Source organism: Mesoplodon mirus (assembly GCF_964341445.2).
Source record: "Mesoplodon mirus genome assembly, chromosome: 3".
Classification (NCBI taxonomy): domain Eukaryota; kingdom Metazoa; phylum Chordata; class Mammalia; order Artiodactyla; family Ziphiidae; genus Mesoplodon; species Mesoplodon mirus.
Window position 1 is genome coordinate 113,438,104 of NC_138978.1, and position 15,389 is coordinate 113,453,492.

Below are 15,389 nucleotides of genomic sequence, written 5' to 3' on the forward strand. Positions count from 1 at the left end.
ACTGCCTATTTCCTCTTCATTTGTTAGGTCTGGTGGGTTTTTATCTTGCTCCTTCATCTGCTGTGTGTTTTTCTGTGTTCTGATGTTGCTTATCTTACTGTGTTTGGGGTCTCCTTTTTGCAGGCTGCAGGTTCGTAGTTCCCGTTGTTTTTGGTGTCTGTCCGCAGTGGCTAAAGGTGGTTCAGTGGGTTGTGTAGACTTCTGGGTGGAGGGGACTAGTGCCTGTGTGCTGGTGGATGAGGCTGGATCTTGTCTTTCTGGTGGGCAGGTCCACGTCTGTTGGTGTGTTTTGGGGTGTCTGTAGCCTTATGATTTTAGGCAGCCTCTCTGCTAACGGGTGGGGTTGTGTTCCTGTCTTGCTAGTTCTTTGGCATAGGGTGTCCAGCACTGTAGCTTGCTGGTCGTTGAGTGAAGCTGGGTGTTGGTGTTGAGATGGAGATCTCTGGGAGATTTTCGCCGTTTGATATTATGTGGAGCTGGGAGGTCTCTTGTGGACCAGTGTCCTGAAGTTGGCTCTCCCACCTCAGAGGCACAGCACTGACTCCTGGCTGCAGCACCAAGAGCCTTCCATCCACACGGCTCAGAATAAAAAGGAGAAAAAGTAGAAAGAAAGAATTAGTAGAAGTAGAAAGAAAGAAAGGAGGGAGGAAGGAGGGAAGGAAGGAAAAAAGAAAGAAGATAAAGTAAAATAAAGTATAATAACGTTATTAAAATAAAAATAATTATTAAGAAAAAAAAAAGGACGGATAGAACCCTGGGACAAATTGTGGAAGCAAAGCTATACAGACAAAATCTCACACAGAAGCATCACATACACACTCACAAAAAGTGGAAAAGGGGAAAAAATCATAAATCTTGTTCTCAAAGTCCACCTCCTCAATTTGGGATGATTTGTTGTCTAAAGGAGGAAAGGATGGAAAGAAAGAAAGAAAGAAAGAAAGAAAGAAAGAAAGAAAGAAAGAAAGAAAGAAGATAAAGTAAAATAAAATAAAGTAAGATAAAATAAAAAATAATTATTAAGAAAAAAATTTAAAAAAAAACAACAGGCGGATAGAACCCTAGGACAAATGGTGGAAGCAAAGCTGTACAGACAAAATCTCACACAGAAGCATACACATAAACACTCACAAAAAGCGGAAAAGGGGAAAAAATCATAAATCTTGCTCTCAAAGTCCACCTTCTCAATTTGGGATGATTCGTTGTCTATTCATGTATTCCACAGATGCAGGGTACATCAAGTTGATTGTGGAGCTTTAATCTGCTGCTTCTGAGGCTGCTGGGAGAGATTTCCCTTTCTCTTCTTCATTCTCGCAGCTCCCGGGTCTCAGCTTTGGATTTGGCCCTGCCTCTGTGTGTAGGTCGCTGGAGGGCGTCTGTTCTTCACTCAGACAGGGCAGGGTTAAAGGAGCAGCCGCTTCCAGGACTCTGGCTCACTCAGGCCGGGAGGAGGGTGGGGTACGGAGTCGGGGGTGAGCCTGCGGCAGCAGAGGCCAGCGTGATGTTGCACCAGCCGGAGGCGCGCTGTGCGCTCTCCCGGGGAAGCTGTGCCTGGATTCCGGGACCCCTGCAGTGGCACAGGCTCCCCGGAAGCGGGTTGTGGACAGTGACCTGCGCTCGCACACAGGCCTCTTGGCGGCGGTAGCAGCAGCCCCAGTGTCCCACGCCCGTCTCTGGGGTCCGCGCTTTTAGCCGCGGCTCGTGCCCGTCTCTGGAGCTCCTTTAAGCAGCACTCTTAATTCCCTCTCCTCGTGCACCAGGAAACAAAGAGGGAAGGAAAAGTCTGTTGCCTCTTCGGCAGGTCCAGACTTTTTCCCGGACTCCCTCACGGCTAGCCGTGGCACACTGAGCCCCTGCAGGCTGTGTTCACACCGCCAACCCCAGTCCTCTCCCTGCGCTTGGACCGAAGCCCGAGCCTCAGCTCCCAGCCCCACCCACCCCGGCGGGTGAGCAGACAAGCCTCTCGGGCTGGTGAGTGCTGGTCAGCACCAATCCTCTGTGCGGGAATCTCTCCACCTTGCCCTCTGCACCCCTGTTGCTGTGCTCTCCTTCGCGACCCCGAAGCTTTCCCCCTCCGCCACCCGCAGTCTCTGCCCTCGAAGGGGCTTCCTAGTGTGTGGAAACCTTTCCTCCTTCACAGCTCCCTCCCACTGGTGCAGGTCCCATCCCTATCCTTTTGTCTCTGTTTATTTTTTCTTTTGCCCTACCCAGGTACGTGGGGAGTTTCTTGCCTTTTGGGGGGTCTGAGGTCTTCTGCCAGCGTTCAGTAGGTGTTCTGTAGGAGTTGTTCCACGTGTAGATGTATTTCTGGTGTATCTGTGGGGAGGAAGGTGATCTCTGTGTCTTACTCTTCCGCCATCTTCCCCGGAAGAGCCCAGCACTGCTTCTTGATTGAAGCATGATTTAATCTAGTCCTGTTCTGATTTTTTTCTTTAGCACCTGAGGGCAAATTTACATCATTGCAATTAAGCAAGCAGACACATGTACAGTCCATGTGTTGTTTGCTGTTATATCGCATCAGTAAAGCCTCATTTCCTAGAATGGACACTGGCCTGAGACTCAGACAGTCTAGAGGCCAAATCCCAGACTGACTTCCTCAACTGTCAAGTGGATCCTGTAACACTGACAGGCTGTTTTAGAGCTTTGATTATAGTGGTGATTAAGTCTGCTCAAAAAGTAGTTTGGAAGTCAGCAAATATTTGCATATCTGTAACTTCTTAGCAAAGAATATGGCCAGTAAGGTTTGGGGTATGGGAATTTAGGCTGTGTTCTTTAGTCAAAGTCTTAAGCATAGCCTGTGTGTATGCTTAAATGTCTGCTCTTTGGACTTACTGCTTTTTTTATTTCTAGGGATCCATCTACGCCCTTATCAGCTGGAGGGAGTCAACTGGCTAGCCCAACGCTTCCATTGTCAGAATGGCTGCATACTGGGAGATGAGATGGGCTTGGGTAAGACCTGCCAGGTATGTTACTGTGGAGTAAGTACTGTTCACCTCTACTGAAGTACCTCCTCATGACTCATTACTATCTTTAGCTGCCAGCTGTTGGTATGTATTTTTATACTAAGAGGTAAAATGCCTGAACCTTTGTTAAGATATCGTGACCTTGGACTTGACTTTTCTCATCATGGGGATGGTTTTTTTTGTTTGTTTTTTTTGTTTTGTTTTGTTTTGTTTTTTTGTGGTACGCGGGCCTCTCACTGCTGTGGCCCCTCCCGCCACAGAGCACAGGCTCCGGATGCGCAAGCCCAGCGGCCACGGCCCACAGGCCCAGCCGCTCCACGGCATGTGGGATCTTCCCGGACCGGAGCACGAATCCGCGCCCCCTGCATCGGCAGGCGGACTCCCAACCACTGCGCCACCAGGGAAGCCCATGGGGATGGTTTTGAACTGTGTCACTACCTATATTTTATCTATCCCTTGACATATAGAATTACAATTAATGGGCAGGGTTTTTCTCTATATAAAGCAAATATACCTGTCTTAGGAATCAAATTGACTCTGCCCTCCTTAGTAATATATATATATATATATATATTTTTTTTTTTTTTTTTTTTTTTGCGGTACGCGGGCCTCTCAGTGTTGTGGCCTCTCCCGTTGTGGAGCACAGGCTCCGGACGCGCAGGCTCAGCGGCCATGGCTCACAGGCCCAGCCGCTCCGCGGCATGTGGGATCTTCCCGGACTGGGGCACGAACCTGTGTCCCCTGCATCAGCAGGCGGACTCTCAACCACTGCACCACCAGGGAAGCCCCTTAGTAATATTTTATCTAGTTAAGATAACTGGATCATTTCTCATATTAGTCTCTCTTCATCAGTGAGTGGTGGGGCTAATTCCCATTTCTCTGCCATGCTACAGAAGTACAGAGGAAATACTCTGTGTTTTCCAAAATGCCTTGGCCATCTAATTGTAGGATATAGTCTAGACACCTGGAGAGTTAGATGTGGCTTCCTTGGGCATTGATTAGCAGGTTGCATGTTGAGATTGATGCTTCCAGTAGGATGATCACCAATACAGCTCATGTTGACAGATGTCAGTGGTAGGCTTGGATTGATGAAAAGTCCAGACACAGATACTCCTTGGGTTCATCACACAAGGTTTATTCATCTATAAAGTACCAAAGAAAGTCAGTGCAGTCAGGATACACAGCAGAGGCAACTTGAGCAGAAACCATGGAACTGTAGGTTTGTTGATTCCAAAAAGGTTTCATCAGTGAACCCACAGAGTGAGTAAAGTTCTCATTCATCCTTTTAGAAGCTTAACCTGCCCCCTCTAACCTCACATCCATAAACATCCAGATGGAGCAGTTCTGCTCAGAGTCTAGGCTGGCCATATGCTGGAGATGCCTTAATCGAATCCAGGTGTACCTCATCAATCTTGGGGTTATTCAGGATACAGTATGACCTCCGAGCATGGTAGCCCCAGGTACCTCATTTATTACCCTCAGGTGTCTCAGGCAATAATTCTGGTTCTAGTATATTCCTGAACTGAGAGCTATGGAACAAAGGTAAGTTTCCCAGTGTTTCTGGGAGGGAGGCTAACGGACTCTTGTACTCAGGTACAGAGCCCTCTTTGCAGTCTCCTGTGCCATGGACATTGGAATCGCCCAGACTTCATTCAGAGCCAGCAAATTCCACTTGTCCTTTGCCTTTCCCAGGTTGTTCATATAGCTCTACTTTAAGTGCCCTAAAAATCACACCTCCAAGTTCATCTTATTAAAATTTTGTTTAGAATTTTTGCATATGTGTAATTTTGCATTGAGTAATGTCTTTGTATGGTTTTGGTATTGGGGTAAATCTGGCTTCATAAAGTGAGTTGAGAAGTATCCCTTCCTTTTCAGATTTATGTAAGAGTTTGTATAGAGTTGTTACTGTTTCTTTCTTAAATGTTGGGAAGAATCCGCTAGTGAATCCAAATTTGTAGATAACTGGTTTAAGATAATAAAAGATAAATTTTCTCTAAATAGCGTCTTCAGCAAAAACTAAACAGAATGATTTTAATTCAGTAAATACTTACTGGGTGGTTGTCTGGGCACAATCTGGGCTGGGAAGCCATGGGTAGTTAAAAAAGAAAAATATTTCCATTATGAAATTAATGTATTATCAGTTAAAACCCATAACCATAGCACTCTAGCCATAATCATGAATAGCAATATGTGTTTTACATGGTTGAAATTATAGTGCACATATAGTTTGCATTTTATTAATCTAATAGTCATTGTTATTTTCCATTTTATATTCTTTATATTTTATATTCTTCACTGTGATTATTTTCTATTGGCTGCATAATGGTCCATCAAGAGAATTGATCATAATTTACTTGAATGTTCTACAAATGAGGAATGGAGAGTTCCCCTCTTTTGTGATATTTAAATTAACCTCTATGTGAACAGCTTTGGGCTTGTATAGCTTTTTTAGGATTTTGGATTATATCCTTAGGATAGATTTTTCTAAGAAACAGTTCAGCCATTGGGGATGGTGGGCCCTCAAACTTTTTGTTTCATAAAAGAGTGCTATTTTCTCTATATATCACAGCAACCTTTTAAAGAAAAATTTAAAAGGTCAAAAGTGTGTATAGCCATATCCTAAAATAGGCTATTGGGCTTTACAAAGATTTTTAGTTTAGACCCTGACCTGAGTTTATGAGGCTATATTATTGTTTGTTTTCCTCACTGGAATGTGTGCCCCAGGAGAACTAGGAGTTTTGTTTGTTTTGTTCACTATTAATTATATACCAGAGCTCAGAATAGTGCCTAGTAAATAGAAGGTGCACCATCAATGCACATGGAGGGAGGAAGGAAAACATCATCTCTTAGGAGATCCTGGACAACAGCAAGAGGCCACCACATGGTTGGGCCTCTTTGCAGTCAAGTCTTGATACTTCTTACCTTATGTTTTTAGAGCATTCCTGACCTTGTGCATCATTTGCATTGTTTTCACTGATTTCTATTGTCTTTCCTGATGTTTTCCTTTGTATAAAAGGTTCAGTTACATAAATTTTGAGTACCATTGCTTGTTGACTATTGATGTAATTGAGTACCATAAATTTCTTTGGCAGTCATATTGAGGCTTACCTGATTTCACTCTAGGAATGGGTGACTCTCCTAATGTGTGGAGGATTGTATATTATTTTTGTTTTTTGTAAAGCAAGTCTTCTACAACAATTTGTGTTTGTGTTTTATTATTTTTGATGCAATTGTAAGTGTTCTCTAAAAGGTTGTGGGAACTTTATCATTGTTTCTCATGTGGAAATATGGTCAAAAATGCCTTCCTTTTCTGTGTTCCAGACTATTGCTCTCTTCGTTTACTTGGCAGGAAGATTAAATGATGAAGGACCATTTCTGATTCTTTGTCCCTTGTCTGTTTTGAGCAACTGGAAAGAAGAGATAGAGAGGTACAAGAGTAGATGTGGCTGAAATTTTATCTTTCACATTAAGATTTTGTTTTCTAGGTTCTATGTGAAATATGATAAAACAACATATTGTCCTAAGCAGTGAGTTTATTTCTTCCAGAAAACTCTGACATGAGGCAGTGTAGGTAGAGACTGAGGATCTGATGGGGGAGGGTCCAATGGATGTTATTGTTACCTTTTGTCAATTTGAAGGTCAGTACTCATTTTTAGTAAATTTTGCTGAACTAAGGAAGAAACCATCTTTTTCATAGTGATATAGTGACACTTCATAGGAAGTAACAAATGTGGAAAAATAGTTTTCTTTTTACAGTTAACACAAGACCCTTTTATATGTTTATCTGACACGTCTCCCTCTTCACACAGGGACTTACCCTTAGGTTTACCCATTACTGTAGGTAAGATTTCAGGGTCCCAGGACTCATTCTGACTGCAGGGCATCCTGGGGTCTGCACATCTGCAATCCTTCCATGAAAAGTAATTTTCCAGACGTGCACCCCTTTTCCATGGCTCTGTGTTTGTGTTCATCTACCTCTTTTCTTGGATTCAGATTTGCTCCAGGTCTTTCCTGTGTAACATATTCAGGTGACAAGGAGGAGAGAGCCCACCTACAGCAAGACCTAAGGCAGGAGTCACGTTTTCATGTGCTGCTAACTACCTATGAGGTATCTGTTTTTCTACAGCCAGAACTCTTAACCTGGGACCTTAGAAGTTGTAGAATCTACTGGAATTATATTTAATTTTTTCTTGAGGGTTCATATTGTTCTGAGAAGAAGGTCTACTTTTATTAGATTCTTACAGAGAGGATGTGAGCAAAGGAAGCGAAAGACCATTGTGCTCCAAGTTAGTTAGCTATCTCTCCCTCTCTGTCCTGGTGGATCAAGGGGGAAGGCTTCCCAGGTAGGTACTACTTGAGCGGCCTCCTGGCCAATGAGTAGAAGGAGGCAGGCAGGCAGGGGAAAGGGTTTTTAGGGCTGAGGCATCATCTCTTGTTACTGGAGGGTGGGAAAGGAGGACACTTAGTTCCAGACACTGAGTTCCAGTCCCTGTTTAAGTCCTTGTTCTTCAAGCTAAGACTGTCCAGGTCACTGTAAGCAAGACCTTCCACTCATTCATGCCTCCCTTTGTTTGTCTGTAAGATGGTGCTACTTAGAAGTTATGCTCAGAATTTCTTACGTAGTGAATGAATAAGACTTAGCTAAATCCTGTAGTTTAGGAGAGTTAATAAAAAGCTAGCTTATTAATATCAGAGTTATATCAATATCAGCCTTTGTAATGTGTCTTCCTTAATTTTTCAGATTTGCTTGAAAGATGCATCATTTCTAAAGTCGTGAGTATATTGCACTACAAAAATTGTCTTAAATATATCGTGGAAGTCATGTCTTTACTTCACATTTTAGCACTTTGTGTTTTTTCCTGATGTGTCATCCATGAGTCTTATCTGGTGTGCGGCGTGGCAGGACTCTTACAGTCTAACCCCCTACTCATTAGGTGTAAATCTTTGGGTTCATTACTTAACGTCTGTGAACCTCAGCTTCTTCATCTGTAAAATGGGGATAATGAAATTTTTACCTTGGATGTTTGTTGTGAGGATTAAATAAGGTATAGTGGTGGGTGGTTAATAGATACTAGATTCTTTACATCACAACTTGCACAAATACCTTTCAGGACTGCAGTGTGGAGATTTTACTACAACACAGCAGGTGAATTATTTGAGCCTTTTCCTGGAAGTATCCTAAAAGAGCAGTGAGTGCTATAAAATTAGCTTTTTAGAAAGGGATTTTTAAGTATACTTCTTTCCGGTGAATTGGCTTTCAGGCCTCTCCTCAGCTCGTGAAGTACAGGAAACGTAGATGTAACTCTTAGTACTACCTGGCAATAGGGATGAGGTGTTGCAGTATGTGGTTAAGACAACAGTCACCATGTAAATCAAACAAGAGCTAGTTTTAGGTGAATAAGAAGTTATGTTGACAGAGTTTTATTCTCCATAGCATGTGTAGTTATGACATGGTTAGGTGGGGTTTGCGTCTTTAATATTTGGAAACTTTTCAAAGTGCTTTATCAATATTTTGAATGTGATTTCCTATCCAGGTTCTTCTGAGTTGGATTTTTATTTTCATCTTATTTTGAAACACTAAAGGATCAGTCATAGATTTCATGACTTCCATCTAGTGTTTTGTTTCACTTAAGTTTCATTTAAGTAAGCATATTACCTTACTTTTCTTAGGAAAAGGGTATGCATTCCCTCTCACTTCTTTTTTATTATTAATATCCAACTTAATATTTATTGAAGATCTGTCCCCTGGAAAGACACTGTTCTGGGAGTTATCAGCAATACCAGGCAAGTAAACCATAGAGTGATGCTAAGAGGACATAAACTCCAGTAGAGGGGTAAGAAGGGTAGAGATATCCATAATACAAGGCAATATATCGGAAGTTTCAAAAGACAAGAAGATTGGGAGATAGATGTTATTGGGTACTTTACATAAATTATCCTATTTAATCTTCATGAAAACCCTAAGGTGGGTATTATCATCTGTTTTATAGATGAGAAAGGTAAGAGATTAGGTGACCCATCCCAGGGCACATTGCTAGTAAATGGCAGAGCAGACATCCAAACCCACCACTCAGTGCTGGGGAGCTTCTTTATAAGAGAGCTTTACAAAGTATCTAGGTGCACTGGAGTTTCACATTTTCAGCAGAAGTACAGTCTTTCTATATTAGATCATCTGCCTTCAATCCATTCCAGGTGAATTTAAGAACCTAAATAATAAAGAGACATCTATAATGTTTACTTAGTATGAACTCTGAGAACATGGATTTATTCTTTTTTTTTTAATAAATCTTTATTGGAGTGTATTTGTTTCACAGTACTGTGTTAGTTTCTGTTGTACACCAAAATGAATCAGCCATATGCATACACATGTCCCCGTATCCCCTCCCTCTTGAGCCTCCCTCCCACCCTCTCTATCCCACCCCTCTAGGTCATCGCAAAGCACCAGGCTGATCTCCCTGTGCTATGCAGCTGCTTCCCACTAGCTAACTATTTTACACTCGGTAGTGTATATTATGTCAGTGCTACTCTCACTTCACCCCAGCTTCCCCCTCCCACCCCATGTCCTCAAGTCCATTCTCTATGTCTGCCTCTTTATTCCTGCCCTGCAACTAGGTTCATGTATTTGGCAGGGTTTTACTTTGTATTACTATACTGCACACTCTGAGAACAGCCAGGGAGTGTAATGTAATCTTTGCCCTAAAGAGGCTTATCATAGAGAGCTGAGACTGTGCATGTAACAATGTGAAAAATCGGAACATTTTTTGACAGCAGACTTACAAAATCTTTGGATCAAGGGGACTAGAAGTTACTTTGTCCTACTTTCTGTTCAGTGCTGGAATTCCCTCTGCCTCATCCTCTCCAGGGAACATCCCTTGGCGTGTCCTTTGATGAGTGACTTGACCTCCTTCTTTCACTGAGCCCAGATCCACCTCCCTGAAGTCTGTTTCATTGAATACACTTTTTATTGGATGCTTGCGGTGTGTAAAAACCTGAATATCTAGTTCTTAGTACCTTAATAATACCATAATAATCTTAATAGATTAATACCTAATTTATTTTGAATGGTAATTCAAACAGGAGCCAGGCACTGTATTACAGCTGCTTTCACACCTTGTCTCATGACCAGTGTCCAACATCAGTTGCACTCTTATTCTTTGTTATCCTTCAGTGCAGCCCCTGGTCCTGCTACCCAGTAGGAATGATCCCAATTTCTGCTGGATTTTTACCTGTTTTTTGGATTTTCTTTGTGGCCTCAGAGGAAGAAGGCTTCCTCCTCATAAGGCCAACCTCTGCTCAATATCTTCCTCTAATATTTGAGGGATTTTTATTTCCATACCTACTGTCTTCCCAATATTCTGCTTTACTTGTATATATATTTAGTTTTTTAAGTATAAAAATAATGTAATGGCAGTACAGAATGTTTACAAATGAAAAAAAAAGTTAAAACCTTATAACTTCCACTTTATTATCTTTTGCATGGTTTTCACATTTGTGAAAAAGATATATAATACCTTTTTTAGTTATATAGGCCTTTATATTATAACATAATCATATTTATCATTTAAAATGCTGTATTTCGTCACCCATTATTGGACCTATTATTATTATTTTCAATTTTTTGCTGTTTTAAATAATGGAGCTTGGAACATATTCATACATACATATATTTCCATATTTTGAAATTTTTTGGTGGGAAAAACAGCTTCCCAGGAGTATATGCAGAGGATGTGCTTTTATGACTACAACCTCTTGTGAGTTTGTGGTTGTAACTATTATGCTGCAGAAGTGCTCTGGCACAGCTACCAATGACTGCCACGTTAACAGAGCCAATGATGTATCCTACTGTCTGTAATATTTGATCCTGTTCACCACGTCCCCATCTTAAAATCATACTTTTTTAGCTACTGTGACACCACTGTCTCTTGGCTTTTCTTCTGCGTCTGAATCTCAGTTCTGCCTCATACTAGCTTTATGACCTTGACCAAGTCATCTACCTTTCTGAGCTTTAGTCTCTGTGTTGGTAAAATGGGCACAATAATGTTTGCTCACTTTATATTTTTGGTTTAAATAACATACCTCAAGCCCCAAGCTGAGTGTCTGGCACATAGTAGGTGGTCATAAGCGTTTTCTTTTGCTTTATGTCTCTGACTCCTTTCTTTCTGCCTTCAATGCATAGATCTTTCCCATAAATTTCCTTAATTTTACTACCTTATCCAGATTGTCTTATGTACATGATCTCAGATAAGAAGGCAATTTGGGTGTGTTTCTAATAGAATGGACTTGCTATTAGTCTTCCCAGCAAGAGTCATGGTTTTATAGTAAGACTTTTGGTTGTGAGATATATGTTTGAGTTACATAAAACTGAAAGCTTGGATTTTTCCCTCACAGCTTCCCTTGGAGCGTTCTTGTTGTGGATGAAGCTCACAGGTTGAAAAACCAAAGCTCCTTGCTGCATAAGACACTTTCAGAGGTAAACTCCCAGGATACTCTTAGCTTTTATATAACTCCCTTTTAAAAAATATTAGTTTAGGGGGCTTCCCTGGTGGCGCAGTGGTTGAGAGTCCGCCTGCCGATGCAGGGGACGCGGGTTCGTGCCCCGGTCTGGGAGGATCCCACATGCCGCGGAGCGGCTGGGCCCATGAGCCATGGTCGCTGAGCCTGCGCGTCCGGAGCCTGTGCTCTGCAACGGGAGAGGCCACAACAGTGAGAGGCCTGCATACCGCAAAAAAAAAAAAAAAAAAAAAATTGTTTAGTCCTGTATAGAGCTAATTCAGTTGAAATATTTTTTTTCAGTGAGATTTCTACAGGGCTCAGTGAACATTTATGGTGACAGAAGTAGTACTTAATATGGCTTAACTTCTTCCTCTTGTCTTTTACACAGGAGGTGTTTACTAAAATCTGGTTATCAAATGAGTAAGACTCTACCCCAGGAAAATACATTGTATTTTTGGAAATGTTTCAACTGTCTTTTTGATCTTCTTCAAAGAGGCAATTTCTTTAAAAATAATCTTACTGTAGTTTTTCTGTCTGCAGTAACAAAATATCTGACATATTGTACCCCTCCCCCATTTACCTGTTTAAAAAATTTGACAGTTCACGGAGTCATGAAGAGACTGATTTCACACCGTTGAATAGTCCCTCCAGTCTCTCCTGTCTTTGTCATACTTTTGAATATGACACCCTTGATCTTATTCCATTCTCTTAATCTCTGGCATCATTCCTGCAAAGTAGATGAGAAATGTCATTGTAGCCCTAGAGATGCCCTCTTTTCTGAGGAGCCAGTGGAACAGCTTATGAGTATGAAGTGCCCTTCTCCTTGTTGACCTAGTAAAGGCTTGTTCGTTCAGGAGACCCCCATGTGTGAATGTCTGGGACCGTCACTGAATTTTGGTCCCTATCTTAAAATAGATCAATTAATAAATTTAGAGGTCTTTTGGAGAAAGTCTTAGATTTTAATTCTATATTTATTGGCTAAAAGTTGCAGTTTTTAGTGTTAATGCAGATATGGCCACTGTCTATTATTAGCACAATCTCAAAGATTGCTGTCCCTTAGTGGGGGCCCCTCTGCTCTATAGTGTCCTTTATGTTCTTTTTAGGGACTCATAACAGTATCTCTTTCCCAAGAGGTTGTCATATCCTGGCGCCTAACCTTATAAGAGACTGCTTCATAAACTACCATGCCAGTTAACTGATTTACAATGGGAGAAGAAAAGCGGGTGTAGTAAAAGGACCCTGAGCTTGGAGTGGGGGAAGCTAAAGTCTGTTGCCGGCTCCAGAGCCTTTTCTTCTTACTCATAAGGAAACTAAGGCTCAGAGGGGCTAAGTGAGGAAATTGTTCTGCATCATCTAAGTACTCCTTTTTAGGTGAGGTTTGAATTGCAGACAACTAGTTGGTCAGAAAAAAACACTCACTTTAATAATTTTAATTTTTTTTCTTTTCCGTTATGGTTTATTACAGGATATTGAATAGAGTTCCCCGTTTTATGCAGTAGGAACTTGTTGTTTATCGATTCTATGTGTAATAGTTTGTATCTGCTAATCCCAAACTCCCAGTCTATCCCTCCCCCATCCCCCTTCCTCTTGGCAACCACAAGTCTGCTCTCTATATCTGAATACTCACATTTATTGATTGGTGGGGAGAAGGGTACTGCCTTTTCCTCCTTCCTAATGTTGTTTTGAGCTTGTTTGTAAAAGTTGGAAGCAACCTAAATGTGAATATAAGGAATTGGTTATACAATTTATGCTATACGCATACAGTACACTTACAAAGTAAGGCTGCCATGAAAAATTATGCAGAATATTTAATAATGTAGAAAATATTTGCAAAATATTTTCTACAAAAATGTTTACAAAATATTGTACACAAACAGATTGCCTCCGGACTTTTTTTTTTATAAATTTATTTATTTATTTGTATTTGGCTGTGTTGGGTCTTCGTTGCTGCGCGCAGGCTTCCTCTAGTTGCTGTGAATTGGGGGTTACTCTTTGTTGCATTGCACGGGCTTCTCATTGCAGTGGCTTCTCTTGTTGCGGAGCAAGGGCTCTAGGCGTGTGGGCTTCAGTAGTTGTGGCTCGCGGGCTCTAGAGCACAGGCTCAGTAGTTGTGGCGCACAGGCTTAGTTGCTCTGAGGCATGTGGGATCTTCCTGGACCAGGGCTTGAACCCATGTCCCCTGCATTGGCAGGCAGATTCTTAACCACTGTGCCACCAAGGAAGCCCCATCTCTGGACTTCTTTTTTTTTTTATTCCCGAGTATAAGTTTTGATGCCAAAATGGACACTGCTTTGAATAAAAATGTTAACTCATGTGATAGTGTAAGTTGATTTTAGTGACTGACAACCTTGATTATCTTTGTTGACCTCATTATTTTGGTCACTTTAGTTCTTTGCTTGGTGAGTACATATTTTAAAAATGTGATTTGGTTATTGGAAATCTTTATTGTTGAACTACTATGAAAACACTGTCCTACAAGCAGAGTAGGCATGAATGGACATTGATTAGACAATTTAAAAAGAAACGAGAGTGCCCCCCCAAAAAAGATTTTGAAATCAATTTTAATTGATTGTGTCGTTTCATTTATCACCTTTTCTTATTTCAAAAGCATTGTCTCCTTTTTTAAATTTGATTTAATTTTATTTTTTTAATTTTTGACTGCACTGTGTGGCTTGTGGGATCTTAGTTCCCTGACCAGGGATTGAACCTGCACCCTTGGCAGTGAAAGCACGGAGTCCTAACCACTGGACCGCTGGGGAATTCCCAAAAGCAGTATCTTCTTATGACCCCCTCCCAAATCAAAATATAGAAACACAAGAAGAAAAGTAAAAGCTACCAAAAATCCTACTCCACTGCATATGTTGATATTTGGTGTATATGCTGCCACATCCTTTGCAGTGCTGTGTATACACAAACGTAAATATGCATATATATTATTTAAAAAATAAAAATATATTACTTTAAATATCAAAGTGCAGTGTATATGTGTATCTATATAGATACATACACTCATACATAATGTATTTTGATGTTTAACATATATACATAGGACATGGCTTTCTCTTTGTGCTGTATTATTTAACTCAAGTGGTCTAAGTTCTTGTTAATGTTAGTTCAGAGTTGTCCTTTGCTTTACCTAATATCTGATGTTATTGTTTTTCCTAACCTTTACTTCATTAGTCTGTTATTCTTGGTGTTCCCATCTTTTGCTCAAAATTTAAAGAGTTTGTTTCCATTTTGGACTCTATATGGTCCAGAAATGTCCAGAAGTCTTGATGCCTTGCATTGGCTGCACCTGTAAAGTTTTACAAAAGGACATTCTTTTAAAAGAGATCTTCTTGCTTCTTGCTTGTAGTGGTGGGTCCTGCTGCTATTGCTTTGGGCTTCTCAAACTGCTTGGGTATATGCTGTGTGCTTGAATGCCCACATAGATTGAATAACAGTACCCATATTCAATACTCATGCAGTACTTTAGCATTCAAAATGTGATTTTACTTACCTTATAATGGTATCTCCTTCACAGGATTATTACCCTTTCTTATAGTTGAAACTGAAGAGGTATTATTTCCTACATCAAACAGTTATATACATTTTGAACCTGAGCCTTCTGATTTCATGTCCCTTTAGTCATTTCATTAAATCATGCCTCTCTTTGTAAAGGCTGTGATGGGTAACTCAGTCTTGCTTTCCAGGGTTATGGATTTTTCACTTTATTTATTTATATATTTGAGTTTTCAGTCGTCTTCAATCTCCTGTTGACCGGAACTCCCATCCAGAACAGCCTTCGAGAGCTCTACTCTCTCCTCAGTTTTGTGGAGCCTGATCTCTTTTCCAAGGAGCAGGTGGAAGATTTCATTCAGCGTTACCAGGATATTGAGAAAGAGTCTGAGTCAGGTAAGTTCCATTCTTACAAATCATGCCCAAGAGGTCTGGCCC

The 15,389-nt window shown here is 41.0% G+C and overlaps 1 protein-coding gene across 2 annotated transcripts in view; it reads left to right on the forward strand.

Moving 5' to 3' along the window:
- Nucleotides 1-15,389, forward strand: part of CHD1L (chromodomain helicase DNA binding protein 1 like) — a 60,873-nt gene that overhangs the window by 13,286 nt on the left and 32,198 nt on the right. For both annotated transcript variants that reach the window (XM_082613705.1, XM_082613706.1), the window contains exons 2-7: nucleotides 2,848-2,960; nucleotides 6,282-6,388; nucleotides 6,954-7,068; nucleotides 7,702-7,733; nucleotides 11,349-11,430; nucleotides 15,185-15,347. In XM_082613705.1, the coding sequence (XP_082469831.1) occupies nucleotides 2,848-2,960; nucleotides 6,282-6,388; nucleotides 6,954-7,068; nucleotides 7,702-7,733; nucleotides 11,349-11,430; nucleotides 15,185-15,347 (612 nt within the window). The remainder of the gene's footprint in view (nucleotides 1-2,847; nucleotides 2,961-6,281; nucleotides 6,389-6,953; nucleotides 7,069-7,701; nucleotides 7,734-11,348; nucleotides 11,431-15,184; nucleotides 15,348-15,389) is intronic.